Here is a 24,603-nt window from a genome sequence, read left to right on the forward strand (position 1 = left end):
CACATACGTCCAAAACCGACATTTTTCAGTATTTTTCAGTTTTTGCCGCGCTTACCATTAAATATCTTATACTTTAATAATACTGGACTTTTTGTTTAAAGCACTGAGAACATTGACACGACTCACACACAGTTTAGTTAAAAATCCACTGGAGTTTTGAGTTTTTAAAGAGCGATAAATCCTCCCGCGTCTTTGGGTCGAGGCCAGATTTGGCTTCTCAGGCCAATTCTCGAATGGCCTCAAATCTTCCCCAAACGCGGCGCGATCAGATACGTGGAGGAAACGCCGATATTAGATCAACGGACGGGTCTGGATGCCGTCGGGACGCTTTGAACGTAAAGTGCATTTGCCGTTCAAAGCGGATGATCAAAGCCGTGTTATTGGTTAATCCGGTTGCGCTGTGGGAGAGTTGGTTTCAAAGTACTTCAAAAACTTTTCGCTCAAACGGTAAAAGGGACGCAACGGAATTATTGATACGTTCAAAAGTGATAGTTTTGTTCGCAGATCTCGCCCGAAAATTAATCCAATCGTTTGTGACGTATGTATCTGATTGTGAACTGAATCTCGACCGTTTTTGAAGATGAATCTTGGAATAATGAGATTTTGGCGCGTGAGAATTTCAAATCGTAATTACAGTATTTTCTCGAGTATAAGTCGCACCAGCCAGAAAATGCATAATAGAGAAGAAAAAAACATTTATAAGTCACACTGGAGTATGAAATGTGGTTGCAAGTGTGAAAATAACAAATAATATCACATATAAGTCGCTCCGGAGTATAAGTATAAGTATAAATATAAGTCACACCCCGGCCAAAACTATGGAAAAAGGTGCGAGTTATAGTCTGGAAAATACGGTAGTTTCAACAATGGTTTCGTCTGATCTGGATTGTTAAAAATAAACTCCTTTGGTAATTTAGAGTTTGGTTTAGAGTTTAGTTTTTAGTTTAGTTTTGTCTAGTGTTTAGCTTGATTTAGTTTAGTTTTTAGTTTAGTGTTTAGTTTGGTTTGGTTTAGTTTTTAAGTCTAGTTTATTATTTAGTGTTTAGTTTAACTTAGTTTATTGTTTAGTTTAGTTTTTAGTTGAGTTTATTTTAGTTTATTTTAGTTTTTAGTTGAGTTTTTTGTTTGTGTTTAGTTTTTAGTTTAGTTAAGTTTAGTTTAGTTCTGCCATTTAAAGTTTAAAACTACATTGTTTAATGAAAGCGCTCTGTAAAACATTAAAAAACCCCACAAAGGACAAAGTTACAAAACACAAGAAGGAACTGAAATAAAAAGCTAAAACGGCTGCTAAAATAAATAACCAAATAAAAACTGTCCACTTATTGATAATACGAATGTTATTGTCTTAAACGTTGTGGACTAAAGATCTAAAGTCTGTCTCGTTATTGTTTCATTGTCTCATTTCACGCCCAGTTTAACGTGCTAAAAGTTCTAATAATGATAATAACATAATAATAATGAGACTGTGCTGACCTAATTTGACTAAAGCGTTGAGTGTCCAGTAGGTGGTGCTGTCCTCTTCTTCATGTAATTACCAGAGATCAGTGGCACTAATTACAGATGATGAAGCTGGAGTGAAGAACGTTGTAAATGATGATGTTTTTGTCCCTCAGGATCACGGACCAGCGTCACGACAGACTGCCATTTTTCCTCTTTGGAGATTTCAACTTTCGGCTGGACTCGAAGCAGGTCATTGAGGTGAGTTTGCACATGGCACTGGACACAGAAGAGCCCTGCAGTGACCGCTCTGATGCTCTGATGCTGCACTGCTCTTTTACTCCTCTTCTTCTACTTGTAACACTATTCATGTTCTGAAATAGAACAACAAACGTTTTGTCAGAAGTGTTTTTTATTTTTTTTTATTTTATTCCAAATACTATTTTCTTTTATTTCTTTTATTATTTCTTTTAATTGTATTTTATAAATGTTATATTTTTTATTTATTTTATCTATTTTATTTATTTTATTTTATCTATTTTATTTATTTCATTTATTTCATCTACTTTATTTAATTTTGTGTTGGTCATTTAATTTGGCACATGCTATTTATTATAAGCGTCAGTTTTACAATATTAAATGATCTCATGACGACACTTATATTTGTATCATATCTTGCACCTGTTTTGTCCTTATAAACTTTATTATTATTTTTGTATTATTATTTTTTTCTCCTAAAAGTCCTTTTACCATTTGCCTCTGAAATGTTTCGTTTTGATCTAAAATGTTTTTAATTCGTTGAATTGTCACAAAATCAAGAGTCTACCGGCGTTTCTCTGCAGTCTTTTGAATTTGTATCACTTTGAAGAACTTTATTCACACACGCTCTGATTTGGCCACATTAATAGGCTACGATGCAAACAATATTTAAAAAACAAGTGAGCATGTGAAAGGCAATTAAAATACACACACAATATTAATAGTAAATTGCAAAATTGGCGCCAAAACACACAATATATGTTCACAGAATATAAAGAAAAAAAGTTTCTAATAATCCATGTACAAAAGATGGGCTTATGAAACTACTAATTACACATTTTCTTCAGTAAAGTGTTATATTAATTATTAAAATACCAAAACAATACATGAATCAACATGGATTTTTGGAGTTTTGGAGAGTGACATGTGAATACAAAAAGCCCAGAAGATGCAAAACACAAATGCATTTACTATTTAAAAGTTGTGCGTCGCAGCCGAACCAGTTAGCTTAGCATAAAAGTATATTTAACATCAATAATCGGCTTTAAAACGTAAAATAAACTGTTATCGGGTCGTGTTTCAGTCATTACTGGTTTATTAACGTGAAAAAGACTTGGAAAAACTTCCAAAAATCTCCTTTTTCATGACGTTAAAGTGCCACTCAGGAGCGCGCTACAAAAAAACAAAACAAACTTTGCAACTCTGGTACAATTCACCTCAATCCAACAATTGTCGCGCACCGTTCGAGTTTATCTCCCGACTCTTTCTTCTCACTTTCCCGGCCAAACAACGGTCAATAAATACAAAAAAATACTAGTTTAGTTTGTTGTGCTCCGTCGTTAAACGCTGGACTGTGGCCGGCCCAGCTGTGTTTGCCTTCCATCCCTCCGACTGCATTGTTACGTTACGGTTGCCATTCAGTCCTCCCCCCCGTCGCCTCACCCGCTCCTCACCCGCCCCGGGCCCCTCCTCACCCGCCCCGGGCCCCCTCCTCTGAGCTGTGGGTGCACACGAAGCCAAAGGTGCAGCGGCCTTAGCAGTAAAGGGGACCACCATAGACAGTGTTGCGGGGCTGGAGATAACAGCCACTTGTTTGGGGGCCACTGCTGAAGCGGGACAATGGCTCTCAAGTCACTGGGCCTGTTCAAGGTGTGGCCATTGTTCCCCATTGAGGGGCCAAGGGAAGAGGAGGGGCCCGGCATAATGAATGAACGGCTTTTTTAAATGACTTAGGAAGGACTGCACTCTGTGTGGTACAATGAGGTGAAAGGGGGGCGCAGTGGCGGCGCGCGGCCAGCGGGGGCGACGGCGAGCGGGCGGCGCCAGGGCTGAACGAGTCGATGAGCTCAAAATGACCTAAGAAACGACCTAAAAAATATGTTATTCCAGAATAGCACATTATTTAGGTTTATATTGTCACTTCCTGTTTGTAATTGATGACATCACATCAGGAAATTAACCAGGAAACACTGGCAAAAAACATTTTAATGTCACTTTTCTGTTTATTTGACAAATACAAATATACAAGAGCGACTTTATTTTGTTGAGTTCATGTTTAGAGAGTCAAAAAGTGTTTTCTTTTGTTTAAAATATGCATAAACTTAAAGCATGTGTCCCTAGTGTCGACTTTTACCTGCTTGATTGGTGTAAAACTAGTATTTATACGTACGACAAGTATAAATACACCAAATACATTCTTTCATTTAAATTGTCTGACATGTCACTGTTCCTCAAGTTTGTGAAAGACATAATAAAATAAAATTAAATTACCCTCGCTCGAGCACAAATCCACCTTAACCCTAACCCGCATTTACCGTATTTTCCGCACTATAAGGCGCACTTAAAAGCCTTTAATCTTCTCAAACAGATAAAAAAAAGTTATTTACATGTCTTTTTTGGGGGGGGACGATAGATTGATCTAAAAATACTTCTAAAATAGTCACAATTATAATTTCTTTGGTTCTTAGTGTTGTATCACAACATGAATAATCTGGAGTATCCACTAACCTACTAATCTCCATGGTGATACTGTAGGTTTAATGCTGCACTGCGGCGCATTCTAGGCAAAGCAATAACGTATAACCGGCTTTAGAGAATGTAACTAAGACAAAATAAAGTTAAATTCGACAATAACAGCCAGATAAAAAGTTATTTACATTTAGATATATAATTTTTGGACGATAAATTGATCTAAAAATACTTCTAAAATAGTCACAATTATAAGTTCTTTGCTTCTTATTGTTCTATCGCGACCTGAATAATCAATATATTAACCACCAACCTACCGTATTTTCCGGACTATAAGTAGCACCTTTTTTCATAGTTTTGGCCGGGGTGCGACTTATACTTATATTTATACTTCTATACTTATACTCTGGAGCGACTTATTTGTGATATTAGTTGTCATTTTCACACTTGCAACCGCATTTCATACTCCAGTGCAACCTAAATGTTTTTTTCTTCTCTACCGTATTTTCTGGACTATAAGTTGCACCTTTTTTCATAGTTTTGGCCGGGGTGCGACTTATACTTATATTTATACTTATACTTATACTCCGGAGCGACTTATATGTGATATTATTTGTTATTTTCACACTTGCAACTGCATTTCATACTCCAGTGTGACTTATATATGTTTTTTTCTTCTCTATTATGCATTTTCTGGCTGGTGCGACTTATACTTCAGAAAATACGGTAATAATCTCCACGGTGATACTGTAGGTTTAACGCTGTACAAAGCAATAACATCCTCACCAGAAAACGTACACAAAAGTTCCAAAAGTACGCGCTAACCCTTTAGTATTGTTTTTGTCGTTTTAACCCGTGAAGCAGACGTTTAAATCAAACACACGCAGCGTTACGACCGTCGCCGCACGAAGCGGGTCAGCGCACATAACGTCACATGTCAGCACTTAGCCGTCCGTCAACTCGCCTGATCGATGGCCACAGAGTTTGCTCAGTACATTTGATTGGCCGCTCTAATCGGATCACATTCAGTCGCCGATCATGTGAACATCTGTTGCTCCGGAGCGGGTTTACGGGATGTCCAGTGTCCACAACAGCAGATGTGGGAAAACACTGCTCCCATTCACCGCGGCGACCGCATCACCCGCTTCGCATTTAGGCCCGGATTTGATATCACGGAAAAAAGTTAGCGCGGATCTCGTTAAACGCAAACGCCTTCGTGGAAAGTGTGTTTGTGAGCGGTTTGATTGAGTCAAAAGGAAAACATTTCATTACAGATGAGGATGATTTGGACTGAAGTGCAAACGGCGCAAACGTGTATTTAATGTGAAGAACGTACGTGTACTTTATTTATAAACGTCTTCATTATGGCAGTAGTTTTCAATATTATTAGGATTTCCCACAAAAACGACTTCATAAGAACTGATTTAACTGTTCAGTCGATACAAAAAGTCCAGCTAATTCACTCAAAACTTTCCCCTGACTGTTGTTGTTGTGCATAAATCCTAATAATTCCAATTAAATTATTATTTATGATCGACCGAAAACTTGACATTTTTGTTTTCCCCCTAATTATTATTAATGACAGCAAAAAAATAATTCAATTTGATCTCCAATATGTTATGAATCTATTTATTTTGTTGTTGGATTTGTACAAATTTCAAATCCACTTTATTTAAACGGCACATTTTTATGAACAAAACAGTTTCCAAAGTGCTACACAGACACACAAACATAAAACAACAAAAAAAGCCATAAAAGCAAAGATCAAATCAACACAAAGTCATTCACTAGCAATAAATAAGTAAAATAAAATGGAAAAAAAAACAGAAATGACCATAAAACTCAGAATGCAGAAAGGAATATGTTATAATTATGCTAAAATAATAGCTTTAATGTAGCCAAAACAAATCTATAATGACACATATACTATACACGATAATTAAACATTAATAAAGTAAGATAGAAATAAATAAAAAACAACCTCAACAACCAAAAGAGGCATTTAGTTTTCTGGGACATTGTGTGTTTTCATCGCTCTGTCACAAACGGCCAAAAGAAAAGCGTCTCCAGCCAAAAGTCGTTTGGATGTTTGGGCCCGTCGCCTAGCAGCGTTTATGTCCTGTGGCTAATGCGGCTAACGCGGCTAGCTCTCGCGCGCTAACACTGTGCTAGAGCGGCTCCGGGGCTCTGTGGTAGGTAGCCCGGGTGCTGTAAAAGGTCGCGACCCCTCTTCCTGGGCCGTGTCCGAGCTGTGTGTCCGTCGCTGCCCCCTTCGCCGCGCCATGCTGCTCCTTTCGTATGCGCCGCCATTCACCGCCGCACAAACACACGCACACACGCACACACACACGCACGCACACACGCGCACACACACACACGCACACACACACACGCACACAAACGCACACACACAAACAAACGCACGCACACGCACGCACGCACACAAACGCACACACACACACGCACACACACACACGCACACACACACACGCACACAAACGCACACACACAAACAAACGCACGCACACGCACGCACGCACACAAACGCACACACGCACACACACACACGCACACAAACGCACACACACAAACAAACGCACGCACACGCACGCACACACACACAAACGCACACACACACAAACGCACACACACACACACGCACACAAACGCACACACACAAACAAACGCACGCACACGCACGCACACACACACAAACGCACACACACACAAACGCACACACACACACACACAAACAAACGCACACACACACACACAAACGCGCACACACACACACGCACACACACATATCAATTTGTAAGGCTAAATGAGAATGTGTGTGGGGGGGGACTCACCCTCAGGAAGTTAGCGCTGTGGCCCAGAGAGAGGCGAGGGGATCGTCGGCGTCCGTGAACAGTTTTAGCCGGTTTGTTTACCGTATTTTCCGGACTATAAGTCGCACCTTTTTTCATAGTATTGGCCGGGGTGCCACTTATATTTATATGTACGGTACAGACCAAAAGTTTGGACACACACCGCAGAGTGAAGGCGAAAGGGCCTAAAGTGCTGAGCATCTCTGGACGTCAAGACTGTTGTAAGAGCATTTCAGGCGACGACGTCTTGAAGCTCATCAGGAGAACGCCAAGAGTGAGCGAAGCAGTGATCAAAGCTAAAGGTGGATACTATGAAGAATCTAGAATATACGACATATTTTCAGTTGTTTCACACTTTTTATAAGTATATAATTCCACATGTGTTCATTCATAGTTTTCATGTCTTCAGTGTGAATCATCAGTGTGTCATGAAAATAAAGAAAACTCTTTGAATGAGAAGGTGTGTCCAAACTTTTGGTCTGTACTGTATCTACATATACTCTGGAGCAACTTATATTCAATTCAATAAAATTTATTTTTGTCACAACAACGGTTGCCTCTGACGGCGACAGTGAAAGACGAATTAAGCAATGTCTGTGGTGGCGAGGGACGATATATGTCGTATGATTTGTTATTGTCACACTTGCAACCACATTTCATACTCCAGTGCGACTTGTATATGTTTTTTTTTTTCTTCTCTATTATTTTTTGGCTGGTGCGACTTATACTCCGGAAAATACGGTAATAATAAGGATCATCAAACAGTTGTATTAACGATTATTGTAATAGTCGACTCTTCACAATTATTGAATCCAATTATCACAGCCCTACATCGCAACCTCGTTATGGGTCACTATAAAAATCTTTCCACAGATTTTTTGTAGACATTGTAAGCAATTTGTTGGATAGTTTAAAAATATACATTAAATTACCGTATTTTCCGGTATATATAAGTCGCACCAGCCAAAAAATGCATAATAGAGAAGAATAAAACATATATAAGTCGCGCGAGTATGAAATGCGGTTGAAAGTGTGAAAATAGCAAATAATATCACATAGGGAGTATAAGTAAATGTATATAAGTATAAGTTGCACCCCGGCCAAAGCTATGAAAAAAGGTGCAACTTATAGTCCAGAAAATACGGTAATAGATGCACTCGCTTTGGTGTCTTCCGGTGTATTAAAATCCATAAATCTATCTTGATTTTTCAACTTACAATCAAAACTTCATCTCGGGGGCAGTTTACACCTGCCATAATAATGTATATAAATGCAGTTCCGCTCACGTCCACTGGGGGCGCGTGGAAGCTCCTCGCTCGCATTTACGAGGCGCAGTATAAAGTCCCCGCGCTCAGCTGTTTAGCCAGGGCCCCCTCACGCCCCGGGGCCGTTTAGCGGGCGGCGCTGCAGACTGATGATGTCATGGGCTGCTATCGCCTCGTTAAACGCCCCACTTCCCCCGCAGATAAACCCGTCCCGCGCCAGGATTGAGCCGCGTCCCGACCGGAGCCCGTGATGTCATTACAAACAAATGGGTTGCAACCTTGGCGCGCGGCGTAACTCACGGCCCTGGGAGCTGTTCCGGACCCTTTAATGACAATTAATGTCAACAGGACAATTAGTGCATCGTCCGGCCAAGTGCTCGGCTGTAGATGGGCCGCGCATCGATCGGCCAGACTTATCTCAGATTGATTCGGGCTCTGCGCTGCCGGGGGCCCCCAGTTTCTCTGCTTCAGTAATAATGGTATCGCGTGGGTAAAAGCTCGGCTCGGGCTATTTGTTTCACTGTGGCACAATATTATTCTGCAACGAGCTTTAAAGGAAACTGGAATGAGCGCGGCGAGCGATCGGACATCTTTATGTGACGCAGAATACATTATCCAGGCCGTTCGAATGTGAAACATGCGCTGGATAATGAGGGCTTTACTTTATTGTACACGACATTCATCGTTTTACATGGTACATATGGGTTACTTCACTGAAACTGAATAGTTACTGCCATTTATTGACAACATGACATTAACCAGTGGCATAAAGAGCCTTGGATAGATGGCGCTTCGAACCTTGTCCATACATCCTATTACTACTATTACTACTATTACTACTATCACTACTATTACTACTATTACTACTATTACTACTATCACTACTATTACTACTATCACTACTATTACTACTATTACTACTATTACTACTATCATTACTATTACTACTATTACTACTATTACTACTATTACTACTATCACTGCTATTACTACTATTACGATTATTACAACTATTACGACTATTACTACTATTACGACTATTATGACTATTACGATTATTACGACTATTACGACTATTACTACTATCACTACTATCACTACTATTACTACTATTACTACTATCACTACTATTACTACTATTACTACTATCACTACTATCACTATTATTACTACTATTACTACTATCACTACTAGTACTACTATTACTACTATTACGATTATTACTACTATTACTACTATCACTACTAGTACTGCTATTACTACTATTACGATTATTACTACTATTACTACTATTACGATTATTACGATTATTACGACTATTACGACTATTACTACTATTACTACTATTACGATTATTACGATTATTACGACTATTACAACTATTACTACTATTACTACTATTACGATTATTACGACTATTAAGACTATTACTACTATTACTAGTAGTACTACTATTACTACTATTACGACTATTACGACTATTATGACTATTACTACTATTACTACTAGTAGTACTACTATTACTACTATTACTACTATTACTACTATTACGATTATTACGATTATTACGACTATTACGACTATTACTACTATTACGATTATTACGACTATTACGACTATTACTAGTAGTACTACTATTACTACTATTACGACTATTACGACTAGTACTGCTATTACGATTATTACGACTATCACTACTATCACTACTAGTACTACTATTACTACTATTACGATTATTACTGCTATTACTGCTACTACTATTACTACTATCACTACTAGTACTGCTATTACGATTATTACGACTATCACTACTATCACTACTAGTACTACTATTACTACTATTACGATTATTACTGCTATTACTGCTATTACTACTATTACGATTATTACGACTATTACTACTATTACTACTATTACGACTATTACGACTATTACTACTATTACTACTATTACGATTATTGCGATTATTACGACTATTACGACTATTACTAGTAGTACTACTATTACTACTATTACGACTATTACGACTATTACGACTATTACTACTATTACTACTATTACTAGTAGTACTAGTAGTACTACTATTACTACTATTACTACTATTACGATTATTACGACTATTACCATTATTACGACTATTACGACTATTACTACTATTACTACCCCCCCTGGCTTCACATAACATTTTCCGCGTTGATAAAACGATAGTAGCTTGATGGACCTGCTCACCTCTAGTGAACATCCCTGAACATCCTTTGTTTAAGTTTATATTTAGAAGTTATGAACTCTCCAAATAATGTATAATGTCACCTGTCACTCATGTTTGTTTACTTAATCCACATGGTCCACGGGCCCTAGGGGCCCTAGGGGCCCTACGACACATCCCATTCAACCCAAACTGTGAGATGACCACATTGAGAGAGTCTCAAGAGGATGAGAGAGTGAGAAACTAATGTTTCTTCTCAAAACCTGTAATTGTCAGTTGCCTGAGTTTAGACTTTAGACATGTGAGACTGACAGAAGCAGGACACGCCCTTTTGTCTCAGTGAGAATCTCACGTCTTCTGTGATTGACCGAAACCTCATGCGGTTTATTTTGTTTCCTTCTTCCGGTCAGTGCGTAGCACGTTACTAGAGCCAAATCTCTTGATCATTTGCTGCGCCGCGTCTTGCCGCAAAAAAGCTTTTCCAACTTTTCTGCACCAGCCGCGTTGGCAATGGCGACGCCCGCCGCGCGCCCGCCCCGCTCCCCGCGCTGGCCATGGCGGCACTCCCTGCCCGCACCGGCCGTGCTCCACGCACGCACCCGCCGTGCTCTATAGTGCTGAAACTACGGTACACATCGAGAGTGACTTGTGACTGATGCTGTGTAAAATGTGATGAGTCATGACGGGACGTAACGATAAACGAGACCACAGAATGCACATGTGCTTCACTTTGGACTCGGTGGAGCAGAAGCCGAGTCCCGTTGTATCCTCCCGTACAGCTGCTTCTGCCCACGGGACCCCCTTTCTCCTCCGCCCCGCCGAGACCACCAGACCTGTACATCCCTCCCGGACCCACCCCGGTCTCCCCCGCCCCCCCTGACGAAGGTGGGCTCGGAAAAGAGGGATGCGCGCTCTTTGTGGGACTCCAGGTGGCACATTCCCGGCATGTTTCGCCGGCGGGATCAGTAACCAAAGGCGAGAACAGGCCGGACAGCCCCGTTAATTGTGTCCGGCGGCGGGGGGAACAGGTTCAGTCCACCCGCTTTTTGAGTGGCGGACAAAGGGCACAGCCACATGGAGAGAGGGGAGCGGGCCTCTGGAGGTGGTCCGGTCCCACACTCATGCCCAAGCGTTTCATCGACGACATGAAACGGGAAGCCCCAAAAAGGAGAAGGGCTCGTCCGCAGACACGTCACACTCGGCTTCCTGTCGGGACTTTCATCTTTTATCAGGCGCCCGTGTTAACAGCGCACTCCAGAGTCAAGAGTCCGAATGAGGAGAGACTCGGAGGCGGTCGTGTCGAAGGGCGAAGAGATCCCACCGCTTTGTCTCGCTCGGAAACGCTTGAATCGACTGTTTAAAGGTGCAGTGTGTATGACGTGATGGTGCTTTGCCAGGAACAGTACTCCTGAAACTTTTCTCACACTCCTAGTACTTCTTAATGGGCGCTTGGCAAATAAATATGTCGCTACTGTAGTAATATGTTCTCAAAATGTGTACCGTATTTTCCGGACTATAAGTCGCACCAGCCAAAAAATGCATAATAAAGAAGAAAAAAACATATATTAGTCGCACTGGAGGATGAAATGTGGTTGCAAGTGTGAAAATAACAAATAATATCACATACAAGTCGCTCTATAAGTATACAAGTCGCTCTATAAGTATATAAGTATAATTATAAGTATAAGTCGCACCCCGGCCAAAACTAAGAAAATAGGAGCAACTTAGTCCGGAAAATACGTTGGTTTTTTGTTTTTTTTTGATGATATTCATGTCCAAAATCCTTCAAAACGCTCTTATTTAACCTTGCATGACAATCCCTTTAGTTTGTATTCAAATGCCAATGAATTTCACCTTTTTTGCTTCTCTCAGAATGTTCTACACGTGTCAGACCTAGAAAGGTTACGTAGTGCAGCTTTAATGACTGAGAAGAAGCAGCACAGCCACATGCACTGCTCTGACACTTATAACTTATAAACTAATACAAGGTTCAAAACTAAGTATTTGAATGAAAATTCTGGACTATAAGTCGCACATTTGTTCATAGTTTGGTCCGGGGTGCGACTTATACTTATACTTATATACTTATACTCCAAAGCGACTTATATGTGATATTATTTGTTATTTTCACACTTGCAACCGCATTTCATACTCCAGTCCGACTTAAATATGTTTTTTTCTTCTTTATTATGCATTTTTTGGCTGGTGCGACTTATTGTCCTGAAAATACGGGTAATCATATTGAGATAAAAGTAAACGACACTATTGTAACCATCTTTACTGAACCGGGAGGATGATTATTCTCTGCATTTGACCAGGATTTCAACGCTCTCAAGCCCTTTTTTTTACTTTTTACTAATCGTGCATGTTTTAGATTGGGAGATTCAGGCTAAAAACATGCAAACTCCACACAAAAACACAGTTAAAGTCCTCTGTAAACCTTAATGTACAAAACCTATGAGACCGTTGTATTAGTTTAGCAGTTGGAGTAGTTTAACGTTGCACTCTGATCACACTTACATCGCAAATACAATCGCAGTACTCGCCGTTATTTTCCCGCCAGGACTCGGGACGCGGGCCCCGAGTGCGCGCCGTGTCTCCGGGGGTGACTCGTGGCCCCGCGCCTGGACTCCAGTTTATTTAAAACCCCTCCTAATTAAAGCTAATAGAATGTAAATTTAATACGCGGCGCGATGGCTGCGCTCCGCCGCCAGGATTGATAGGGGCCAGCGCGGGGGTTAATTACCGGCTTGATCTACTGTCCCGGGACACGGCGCCGGGACGTTTTAATTGGGACGTATCGCTGCCACTCCCGATGGATTTCATTAAACGCGCCGGCCTTCATCTCGCTGCAGGTGGAACTGTCACGTGTACGTCAAAGTAACAGTAGCTTCAAAGTACTGTTACTTAAAACCGCAAGTAGTATTTAGTAGGAAGTATTTGACATTGGCGTGTTCCTTGCTCTCAGAAACGCTTTGGCACGTAACTCGTTTGTATTTTTTGACCATTAGCACAGATTTAGAACGTTTTTTCCAGACGAAGTGAAGTGGAGAGGGGTGGACCACCTTTAACGGCCAATCAGCTCCTTCTTTACAAGCTCGAGTATTTTGCGTTTTCCTTTGTTTAGGAAAGAAACTGTGGCTTAACCTTCAAAAACCCTGTGCACCCGAGGACGTTTTTTATTCACAGATTTTTTTTTATTTTTCCAACTTCTTACTGTTGCTTTTACTTTGAATAATGTCACTTTTCTCCGTAATGCCTCAGATATGTTGACATTCTGTTGTCTGTTAAGTCTAATGTCTTGTATTGTCAAGTTGTGTGTTGAATGTTTAGTGTTTTTACCTGTTTTTGGACAACGGATGGAATGTAGCTATGATGCTCACTCTGGTATTTTAGTGTTAAAGCTGCCTCTGACTATTGAAATATTAATACTCATGATAATAATAATATTAAATCAAATTATATGAGGAAAAAAAGGAAAAAACTTGACGTACTTCAGTTTTAATTGAACTATTTAACTGTAGTTTTGAGCTAAATGAAATGACATTGTAGTTAATTGTATTTGATAGCATGTATTGTCTCGTTTGTTACTTTTATATTTGGGCTAAAGCGTCTCAGGTTGTTTTGCACGCTTTTTTATTCATTTTTTTACATTTGATCTTGAGCTCTGCAGAGATATTCAGGTTGGCGGATCGATTCCTGCTTCAGTTGTGCGAGTGTTGGGTTCTTGGGCCATTTATCTCGCATATTATTTTGTCAAATCGACCTTTTTTGGTGCCAGTATTTGTCAATCCAAATGTCGCACCGTGTTTCTCGTATAACTAACTGTAAAATGCGATTAACACACATTTAAATTAGTGGTACTGTAGCATTTCACATATATTTCACCCAATTCCTTACCAAAGCAAACGAAATCCCTGATCATTAACTTTCCACCACCGGGACCGACGCCCTCTGTTGGCGGCCGCGCGCGTCGCACTCGGAGCCCATCAATCTCGGCCCTTTGTCCCGTGTCCTTTCTGTGGCTTGAGCAGCATGAAATTAAAGGTGGAGCCGGTTTGGTCGCGGCCCTTAATGAACGTTGTAAAATGCAGGATAATGACGCGGCGCCGTGATAGAAGAAACATTTTTCTTTCTGCCTCCTCCTTCTCCTCCTCCTTCTCCTCCTCCTCCTCCTCCTCCTCCTCCTCTCTCTATCCTCTCCTTCTCTCTCTCTTCCCTCTCTTCCTGGGCTGCGACGGTGAGAATAGAAATGGTTTTACAAAGACGTTCGGGGGAGACGGATGCCTTTACGACGGCGTTTAGTGCTGCATATATGGAGCTCCTCATAGAGACGCTGGGTAAATATGTTCATGCAGATGCACAATGGGCTTTAGAGCGCGGCGGAGAGAAATGTTTGCACAGCCACGACACGGCCAGAAGTGGCAACTAATGTGTAAATAAAGTGACTCGTACGTTGAGTTTTACGTAGACCGAGATGAATGAATGATGAGATGAAGAACGTTGGCATTCCTAAGCCAAAAACGACCGTAATCCGGTACTGTGAAGACACTTTGACACTGCATTTTTGATTAAAATGTACGTATTTTTATATGTGACAAGTGGGTTTTTGTCCCCGTTTTAGGCCGTTCACAATGCAACCGTTTTTATTTTAAATATTTTACACAAATAACACATGGCTTAGGCTGAATGTGGGTAAATAAGCATTATTTTTAGTTTTAAGTGAAATGCCGAATTCGTGCAATACATTTAAAAAAGAAGCTCTGGATGTGTTTTTTTTTAAATATGAGACATTTTATGCACAGAAGTTTGTATTGCTTCTCAAACACGTGTTGTTCTCAGGTCAGATTTTTTTGGAGGTGTGAAAGTGGGACACTGCGAATATGTTCATTTATTTAGTTGTAAAAACGCTAAAAACATAAAAGCAGCAACTGTATTTACTTTTTGGTTAAAGAAGCTTCAGCCTAAATCAGGGGTGGGCAAACTACGGCCTGCGGGCCACATACGGCGCGTTTGTCTTTATAATCTGGCCCGCCAAACATGCCAAGTAAAATTTAAAAAAGAAAAAAATATATATATTATTTTCCCTTAGAAAACTGTCTGCTCTTGTATCCTTAATAAAGATGATGTGAAATGAATTAAATAAGAGATTCAATAGTCTATATTTGACAGAAAAGTGATATTTTATTTGATATTTAATTGTTAATATTTAAATAATTGCCCACCCCTGGCCTAAATGTATAATCTGAGCCAAAATGTTTGTTTAAATCCATGACGGGCCTTTGTGTGTCTGTGATGCTTGAGTTTGAATATAATACAGTAAATTGTCACATTTCAGAAACTGTATTTTATATTAATTCTGCACAAGACAATGGTAAGTACAAGGCAAACTTTAGGTTATAGAAGTGCAGGGACTTTAACTATTCATTTTGACTAAAACCTTTGTGAAATTCACCCACAGCATTTGAATTTTTCCTTGTCTTTTCCTTGTCTTTTCCTCGTCTTTTTTCCTTGTCTTTTCCTTGTCTTTTCCTTGTCTTGTCCTCGTCTTTTCCTTGTCTTTTCCTTGTCTTTTCCTTGTCTTTTCCTCGTCTTTTCCTCGTCTTTTCCTCGTCTTTTCCTCGTCTTTTCCTTGTCTTTTCATTGTCTTTACATTTGGTTCACTGCATTGTGCCCTCACAGGTAAAATGCACTGCTTTTCTATTGTTACAAAGTACACTTTTCTATTCCACCCTGAGGCAAAAGTTTGTCATAATTGTCCATAAACTCCATAATAAGTCAGGACACACTTTCTGCCGATCCTCTACATCATCCCTCTCATATTAATTCAACAGAATCCAGGCACATTTCCCTTTTTTAGTCCCATTTCCTCCAGCGTCATGCGAACGCCGGCGGCTATAAATCAAAAGGTGTCCGGTGTAATTAAGTGTACACTACATTAGTCAGGCTAATTAATTTTGGGGCCGTCCATCCGTCCCGCGTGGTCCCCGGCTCTGATTGGGCGTGTGTTGTGCGGGACCCCTGGCTCCGGAGACTTTGACCCTTCTCGGTTCGTCCCGCGAGACTCGTGCGTTTTACGGCCAGTCGCACATGTCCAAACGCCGAGAGTATTTAATCAAAACCGACTGAGAGACGTTTATCGCAGTTAATTTCTATTAATGAATGAATGCTGTAATTATGCAAGGACGGAAAGGTTGAATGGGATTATGTAAACGGGGCAGCACGTGTTAGGATCACATGACACCAAATTTACAGGCAAATGTCAAACTAAGTCAATACATAATGATAAAAAATACATTATAATTCACAATGTGCACGTATTATTGTGTACAGTGTATTTTAAAAGCAGTTGTTTGTGAAAAACATGAGACCTTTAGATTTTTTTGTTGAATAAAATGTGGAAGCAACTGCCTGTGACGATCCCAGCTGTTTCCATGGCTGCGTTCACACTGCAGATTAAATCAAATGTTTGTGACATAGATCTAATTTTTTGGTGATCAGCCCAATTCAGATTTTTTCAAATGCGACAGAGGCCACTTTTTTATTTATTTTATTTATTTTATTTATTTTATTTATTTTATTTATTTTATTTATTTTATTTATTTTATTTATTTTATTTATTTTATTTATTTTATTTATTTTTTTTATTTTTATTATTTTTTTTTTGGGGGGGGGGGGGGGGGTAGAAGGCATTTTTATGTTCCATCCGATTGATTGTAACTCCATTAATTGTTTTTTATTGTCTAATGAATTGGGCCAGTGGTTCCAGATACAAAGCAAACAGGAGGGGGGACCAGGCACAGCCCTGTCGGCAGATCCGTTGGTGGCCGTTGATTTTAATTCTTCATTTTGGACCATTATATTTTTACAATTAAGTCGTCTATTTGGAATTTGTTTAGAATTTTAAATAAATAAGGCCAGCAAACAGAATCTTAAGCCTTTTCAGCGTCTAAACTAATTACTAATAAACTAACGGCTTTGGCCACTTTCATATGTGGTACTAAATCTGATCTTTTGTAAATCACACTGCACTGAAATTCTGCAGGAGTCACTTTTTAATGGGAAAAGATGGGAATTAAACAGATTAAACCTTCAAACACTGCCAGTTTTTATTTTTCATTTATTTGACAAAGATAAATAGGCAAAAGGTGATATTTTTAGACAAAAGACAAAGATGACTAAAGACTTGGTACTTTTTTATCATCAAATTTAGTTAAAAAATATATATATAAGAGCCTATTGTTGTCTAACCAGATTAATCAAAAATAATGATAAATTAGCAAAAATAATCATTAGTTGTAGCCTTTACTTTCCAGCTAAATGAAACAAGACTTACAACAGTAAATTATAAGTGGGGGAAATATGTAAAATCGAGCTTTCATCCACATTTTAACTGTGTTCCGTCATCATTAACTGACTCAAAGTTGTATTTTCCTGTATTTGAGGCTCAGGAAATTTCAGCTTTCACCTACCCTCTATCTCCGCCCACATTTCAGAACAAAAATGTAGTTTCAGGTCATACATGTCCATTGTAGCCATTTCTTAAACAAAACAATAGAAATCCACTGCTTGCTACATCTGACTTGTTTTAGATCCATATTATATAATTTATTATTCATGTATGTTATAGTTTAATACTAAATATCCCCCCAAAAAAGCATTATACGTCTTTTTTAAATTAGCTCATGCATTTTTCAACCATAAAAATAATACAAATCCACTGCTTGTCACTTCAAAAAAACATCTGACTTATTTTAGATCAATATTATATAATTTATTATCCATGTATGTTATAGTTTAATACTAAATATCCCCCCCAAAAAATCACAATACGTCTTATTTAAATTAGCTGTATTTCTCATTGGCGTCCCTGTGTCCTGGTGGGTTTTTACAGCGTCCACTTTAAACATGTACAAATATAGTTGAGGTACTCCGGTCCGCTGACTCACGATGTTCAAAGCGGCGCCCCCAGTGGCCTTGAAGCGCAGTCGCGTCCTTGGCCTCGCCGTGAACGTCCGGTTCGTCAGAAGTGCCACTGAAACTCTATTGCGCAGTGTAAAACGCCCATAAACTCGGCCGCCGTTATTGTTTTGACTGGAAAACGCCCGGCAATAGAAACCCGCGGACACATTAGCCGCCGTATTTGACATTTTATTACGCGTCGGAGAGCAGCACTTGTATTTACCGATCCTTAACGTGACGCATCGGAGCCTGTTATGAGCTTGTGTGGCTGATAACCTCTGACCTCTGCGCCTCGCTCTGTTGGCTCATGGAGTTATTTAAAACAGGCTCTTTACGGCCTCGCAGGTGGAAATGAAGAGAAAACACAGCAGTGGAACAGCAACTGACGGAGAGTTCTTAACCGACGTAAAATGTTTGATGAATATTAATTAATCTAAAGTCCCTCTGACAGGTCGGACGACTCGTTGAACTAAAATGCACTTAAGATGAATATATTTAGAATTTTACAAAAAAATATTTAAGAAAAATATCACAGCATAGCACTTTTTTTAGGTTTTTGATTTCACTTCCTGTTTGTAATTGATGACATCACACTAGGAAATTACCCAGCAAAATTGGGCAAAAGTCATATAATGTCACAATTTGTTTAATTTGTTCAGTAAAAATATATGACTGCGACTTTATTTTGTTTTATTAATACTTAGAATGTCAAAAAAAAAGTATTTTCTTCTGCATAAACTTTGACTGGAATGAGTGTCCCTGGTGTGATGTCACTTCCTGTCATTTTCTACAGATTTTTCAACATTTTATCCACAAATACTGCTTGATTGGTGTAAAAAAATATTTTTATATGTACAACAGGTATAAATACACCAAATAAAGTCAAAATTAGAACATTGTAAAAACCTGTCATAGTTCACTTTAATGACTTCTTCAAATGAGACCTTTTTCATCAAACTTCTGAAAACTTCATCAAACTTCTGAAAAATATTATTCCCATTCTCCAAGGTCATAACTTAACTGAATATACCAGTTACTTTGATCTGGGACCTTGGCTATACCTGCCTCCAGAGCATGTAGTTTTTTCAAAACGCTGCAAAATTCTGCATATTATGTCCTTGTTTTCTTTGTAGAGGTTGATGCTATTGCATTGAAAGTGATACCAAATGAAAGTAAAGCTCTATAGAGTAACATTTTTGAGATAAAGTTACGCGTCATATGATGTCATCCTTTCCAAGCATCAAAAATATGTGTTTGTGCATTTAAATTAGTTAAAATGTACACAGGTGTTCATGTGTTTGACACCATATGCTTATTCTATTGAGAGTGTTTTTCAAACTTCCTATAAGTTATCTGTTCTTTTCCTCTGTATCTACCCGCGTTGCAACAATGAAATTTCCCCATGTGTGGACAATAAAGGATTATCTTATCTTATTTTATCTTATGACTATAACGCAATTAAAATGCCAAAATTAACAGTGCAATGAGATAATTCCATCAGTCGCAATAAAGACCCATTAAGTTCAATGGTTCAACAATGAGGGCCTATTATATGGGGACCGGCCCATCTGGATACAGAGGGGGACTATTCCTCTATAGACAAGAGCCTATTCTTCCACTGCAGTGTTTGCTCTCGATGCTAATGAATACAGCCAAAGACAAGAGCAGATTCAGCTTTGATGGCATCTCGCTCCATATCATTAAAGGCATTAACAACAGGCTGATTGAGAGCCAGGAGCTAACCAGGCTAAAGGCTATTGTGTTGGGAGCAGATGGGAGCAAGGCGCTGGTCCTGGGACGCAGCGGTCAGAGTATGAGCGCAGAGCCAGGCACCGGGGGGACACAGGACGGGGACGAGTCAGACGCTTTAACCTGGGATAAACCGAGTGAGCCGCAGATGGGGGGGGGACACTGACCAGGGACACTGACCGAGGGACGCTGACCGGGGGCACAGGACAGGGACACTGACCGAGAGACGCTGACCGGGGGCACAGGACTGGGGACGCTGACCGGGGGCACAGGACCGGGACACTGACCGGGGGCACCGGCCGGGGGCACTGGCCGGGGGACACTGACCGGTGGCACAGGACGGGGGCACAGGACGGGGACACCGACCGGGGGCACAGACCGGAGGACAATGACTGGGGGGACACTGACCGGGGGGACATTGACTGGGGGGACATTGACCGGGGGGACACTGGACGGGGGACACTGGATGGGGGACACTGGATGGGGGACACTGGACGGAGGGGACACTGACCGGGGGGACACTGACTGGGGACACTGGCCGGGAGGCACTGGCCAGGGGACACTCACCGGGGGACACTGACCAGGGGGACACTGACCGGGGGACACTGACCAGGGGGACACTGGACGGGGGACACTGGATGGGGGGACACTGACCGGGGTACACTGACCGGGGGGACACTGACCGGGGGGACACTGACCGGGGGGACACTGACCGCAGTCGTAGAGAGTTCACTGAGGACACTTGTGGTCTGTTGTCTCGTCTTGGTCGACATCATGAGGTGAAATTGCTGAGACAGAATGAAAGGTTCAAAGTGTGTGGGAGTTTATTACGCCTAATTGCAACTATTAAACAAATGGTTTATATATTTAATTTAATATTTTCAAAAACACCTGCCAAAATACCTTTTTTAAATCATTATTAGTATTATTTTTTATATTTTTTTCAGAAGTGTTAAATCAAATTAGAAGCTTTCACTCACAACTTAATATTATTATTTTATTTTATTGTATTTGTTAATGTACAACATAAGTAATGGTTGGACTAACTTATCACAGACCACTTGATTACTAAAATAATCGTTAGTTGCAGCTCTACTTTGTATCTGTGAATGTTATTGAACACGGACAAATATTCATTCGTTTTGCTCATAAATACACAGTAAACAAATACTTTTACTTTAATTCATTCATTTTTTTAAAGTTTCAAAGTCTTAATCCTGCAGGTAAAATGCTTTTTCAATGACATGATCCAAAATGGTGAAATGAGTTGTTCCCAGACGGCCATTTTCCTCTCGATTAAAGCGTTTGGACTGAATCAAAGTTGAAAGTTTGATTCCTTCAAAGACCTCAAACCTAAACCAAGAGAAGTAAATAAACCGAGACGAAATGCTGCCTTTATTTTCACACATTTTGAATTCCCTGCGCTCTCTCTTTTGCTTTACATTCATCGAGTCCAGACGAGACGCATCATAAAGTCTGAACGGCGTTTTGAGCTCAGTTCATGTCCCGCTCTCTGAAGTCTCACTCCATGTCCTGACTTCATTCACTCCGGGCCCCGTCTTTGTCAAACCGAGGCACAATAACGCGCGTCCCGGGGCCGTGTCCACCGTCTCCGGGGCGCCGCAGAAACACGCTCCGTCTCTGCGTCTCCATTACAATATTCACTCTGTCACTCGGCGCACAAAGGCTTCAGCTGACGCGGCGCTCTGACATGATGTACCCCGAAGTGCCCCGCCTTCACCGAGTGCAGTTTGAGTCGACTAATGTGCCACTGGAATCGCTCTGGAACTGACCAAAATGGAATACAAAGAACTGGGACGGGGATTAAAAAGGAAAGTAACAAACCGCACGCGATTGGGGTTTTGTTACCGTGTTTTCCGGAGTATAAGTCGCATCAGCCAAAAAATGCATAATTGAGAAGAAAAAAACATATATAAGTCGCACTGGAGTATAAGTCGCACCAGCCGAAAAATGCATAACAGAGAAGGAAAAACATATATAAGTCGCACTGGAGTATAAGTCGCATCAGCCAAAAAATGCATAATAGAGAAGGAAAAAACATATATAAGTCGCACTGGAGTATAAGTCGCATCAGCCAAAAAATGCATGATAGAGAAGGAAAAAACATATATAAGTCGCACTGGAGTATAAGTCGCATCAGCCAAAAAATGCATAATAGAGAAGAAAAAAACATATATAATTCGCACTGGAGTATAAGTCGCATCAGCCAAAAAATGCATAATAGAGAAGGAAAAAACATATATAAGTCGCACTGGAGTATAAGTCGCACCAGCCAAAAAAAGGCATAATAGAGAATAAATAAACGTATATAAGTCGCACTGGAGTATAAGTCGCACCAGCCAATAAAATGCATAATAGAGAAGAAATAAACATATATAAGTCGCACTGGAGTATAAGTCGCCGCACTGGAGTATAAGTCGCACTGGAGTATAAGTCGCACCAGCCAAAAAAAGGCATAATAGAGAAGAAATAAACATGTATAAGTCGCACTGGAGTATGAAATGCAGTTGCAAGTGTGAAAATAACAAATCATATCGCATATAAGTCGCTCTGGAATATAAGTATATAGTATAAGTATAAGTCGCACCCAGGACAAAACTATGAAAAAAGGTGCGACTTATAGTCCTGAAAATACGGTAAGTCAAAGTCGGTGAGATGTCTTTCTTACTGCGACACTGTAATGCACTGAATGAGTAAAAAATATGTAAAAAAAAAAACAAATGGAAAATTAAATGATGTATAGTCCATATAACATCTGCAAATAAGAGTGTTATTTTTATTAAGACTATAAGAGTTTTTTTCTAAGTTACCTGTTTTTATTATTATACTTCTGAGCCTAATCTGTGTTGCAACAGTGGAGTTTCCCCCATTGTGGGACAAACAAAGCTTATATTATCTAAAATTGAGCTGTAAAACATGTCACCATTCTACATGTATTTTCAGACTGAATATTCAAAATGTTTAATTGTTTTAAACTGACTCCAAAACTAAGTGGACAACAATATCACTTATTCACAGAAAAATTAAGAAGTATTACATATCTTAAGGGTTCTGTAACTATGGCTTTGTTTTCTTTATAAATAAGTCATTTTTGTAGTTCCTCAGTACATATATATTATAAAGCAGCTCCGTTTGCACTGGATTATAAAGCGCTTTTATCGTCTGTGAACCAGGATGTAACTCTACTGCGTTGTTGGCAGGTCATACTTTTGATTTATTAGACAATAAGAGAGATAATATAAATTGTCTTCTCTATTGTTTCTTTAACTTCTGAATGACGTTAAACGCACTTATTTAACTAAAATGCAGTTAAGATGAATATATTTTGAATAAGCTACAAAAAAATATGATCACCAAATAGCAAGTTTTTTAGGTTTATAATTTCACTTCCTGTTTGTAATTGATGACATCACACTAGGAAATTACCCAGCAAATAAAAGTATATGAGAGCAACTCATTTTATTTATTGAATTCATGTTTAGAGTCAAAAAAGTTGTTTCTTTGTGAAAATTCTGCACAAACTTTGACTGGAAAGAGTGTCCCTGCTGTGATGTCATTTCCTGTCATTTTTCTACAGATTTTTTTAAGTTTTCTCCACAAATACCCGCTCGATTGGTGTAAAACTATAATTTATATGTACAACGGGTACAAATACACCAAATAAAGTTAAAAAATAGAACATCTTAAAAACATGTCATGGGCCCTTTAAATTTGAACCTCTGCAAACGGTTTAAAATGATTGCATTTGGTTTCTCAATGTTTTTAAGGCTATAATTAAAAAAACAATCATATTTATTTGATTTAAAATGATAAAAAACTGTACTTTTTAAGTTTAGTTACCGGTAATCAATCATACTGTATTAGGAAAAGTTTGCAATGTCAGTTCTGTCATGTCTTTTCTAACTCAGATCATTAAAACTGGCCAGATTCACGGGGCAGCGATTTGATTTCGAGCACCTTCTTGCCAAACCCTTCAGAAGGAGTGGTCCCGGGTTTTGTCTTAACGTTACCCCGGGGCCAGAGTTGGCTCCACACAGGGCCCCGTCCCAACCTCCGCCTTGTTTCACTGCAAAAAGAATCTCTGGGCTAAAACGTCCTGAAATCAGAAAGTTTATCTTGATTTAAGTTTACATTTATCCTAAAAAATATATAATGTTCCTGTTACAAATAATATATAGTCAAATTAGTCAAATCAAGATTAAAGGGTTGGATTGCTCTTTTTAAACAAATAATAATTCATTCATTTTATCCCAGTTTGGCATTTAGTTTCTCTCTAGTGACATCATCATTATGTTATATAACTGCTCTACTTCCTGTACTTGCACTTGCACTTGCACTTGTACTTGTACACATATTTTCCATCCTT

General features: G+C 39.6%; 1 protein-coding gene across 2 annotated transcripts in view; it reads left to right on the top strand.

The window, feature by feature from the left end:
• Window positions 1-24,603, top strand: part of inpp5a (inositol polyphosphate-5-phosphatase A) — a 288,060-nt gene that overhangs the window by 174,166 nt on the left and 89,291 nt on the right. For both annotated transcript variants that reach the window (XM_072436661.1, XM_072436662.1), the window contains exon 9: window positions 1,614-1,698. In XM_072436661.1, coding sequence (XP_072292762.1) covers window positions 1,614-1,698 — 85 coding nt within the window. The remainder of the gene's footprint in view (window positions 1-1,613; window positions 1,699-24,603) is intronic.

The sequence above is a fragment of the Eucyclogobius newberryi genome, unplaced genomic scaffold (genome assembly GCF_026437365.1).
Source record: "Eucyclogobius newberryi isolate DKJ021-1_F unplaced genomic scaffold, fEucNew1.0.hap1 SCAF_8, whole genome shotgun sequence".
Taxonomy (NCBI): domain Eukaryota; kingdom Metazoa; phylum Chordata; class Actinopteri; order Gobiiformes; family Gobiidae; genus Eucyclogobius; species Eucyclogobius newberryi.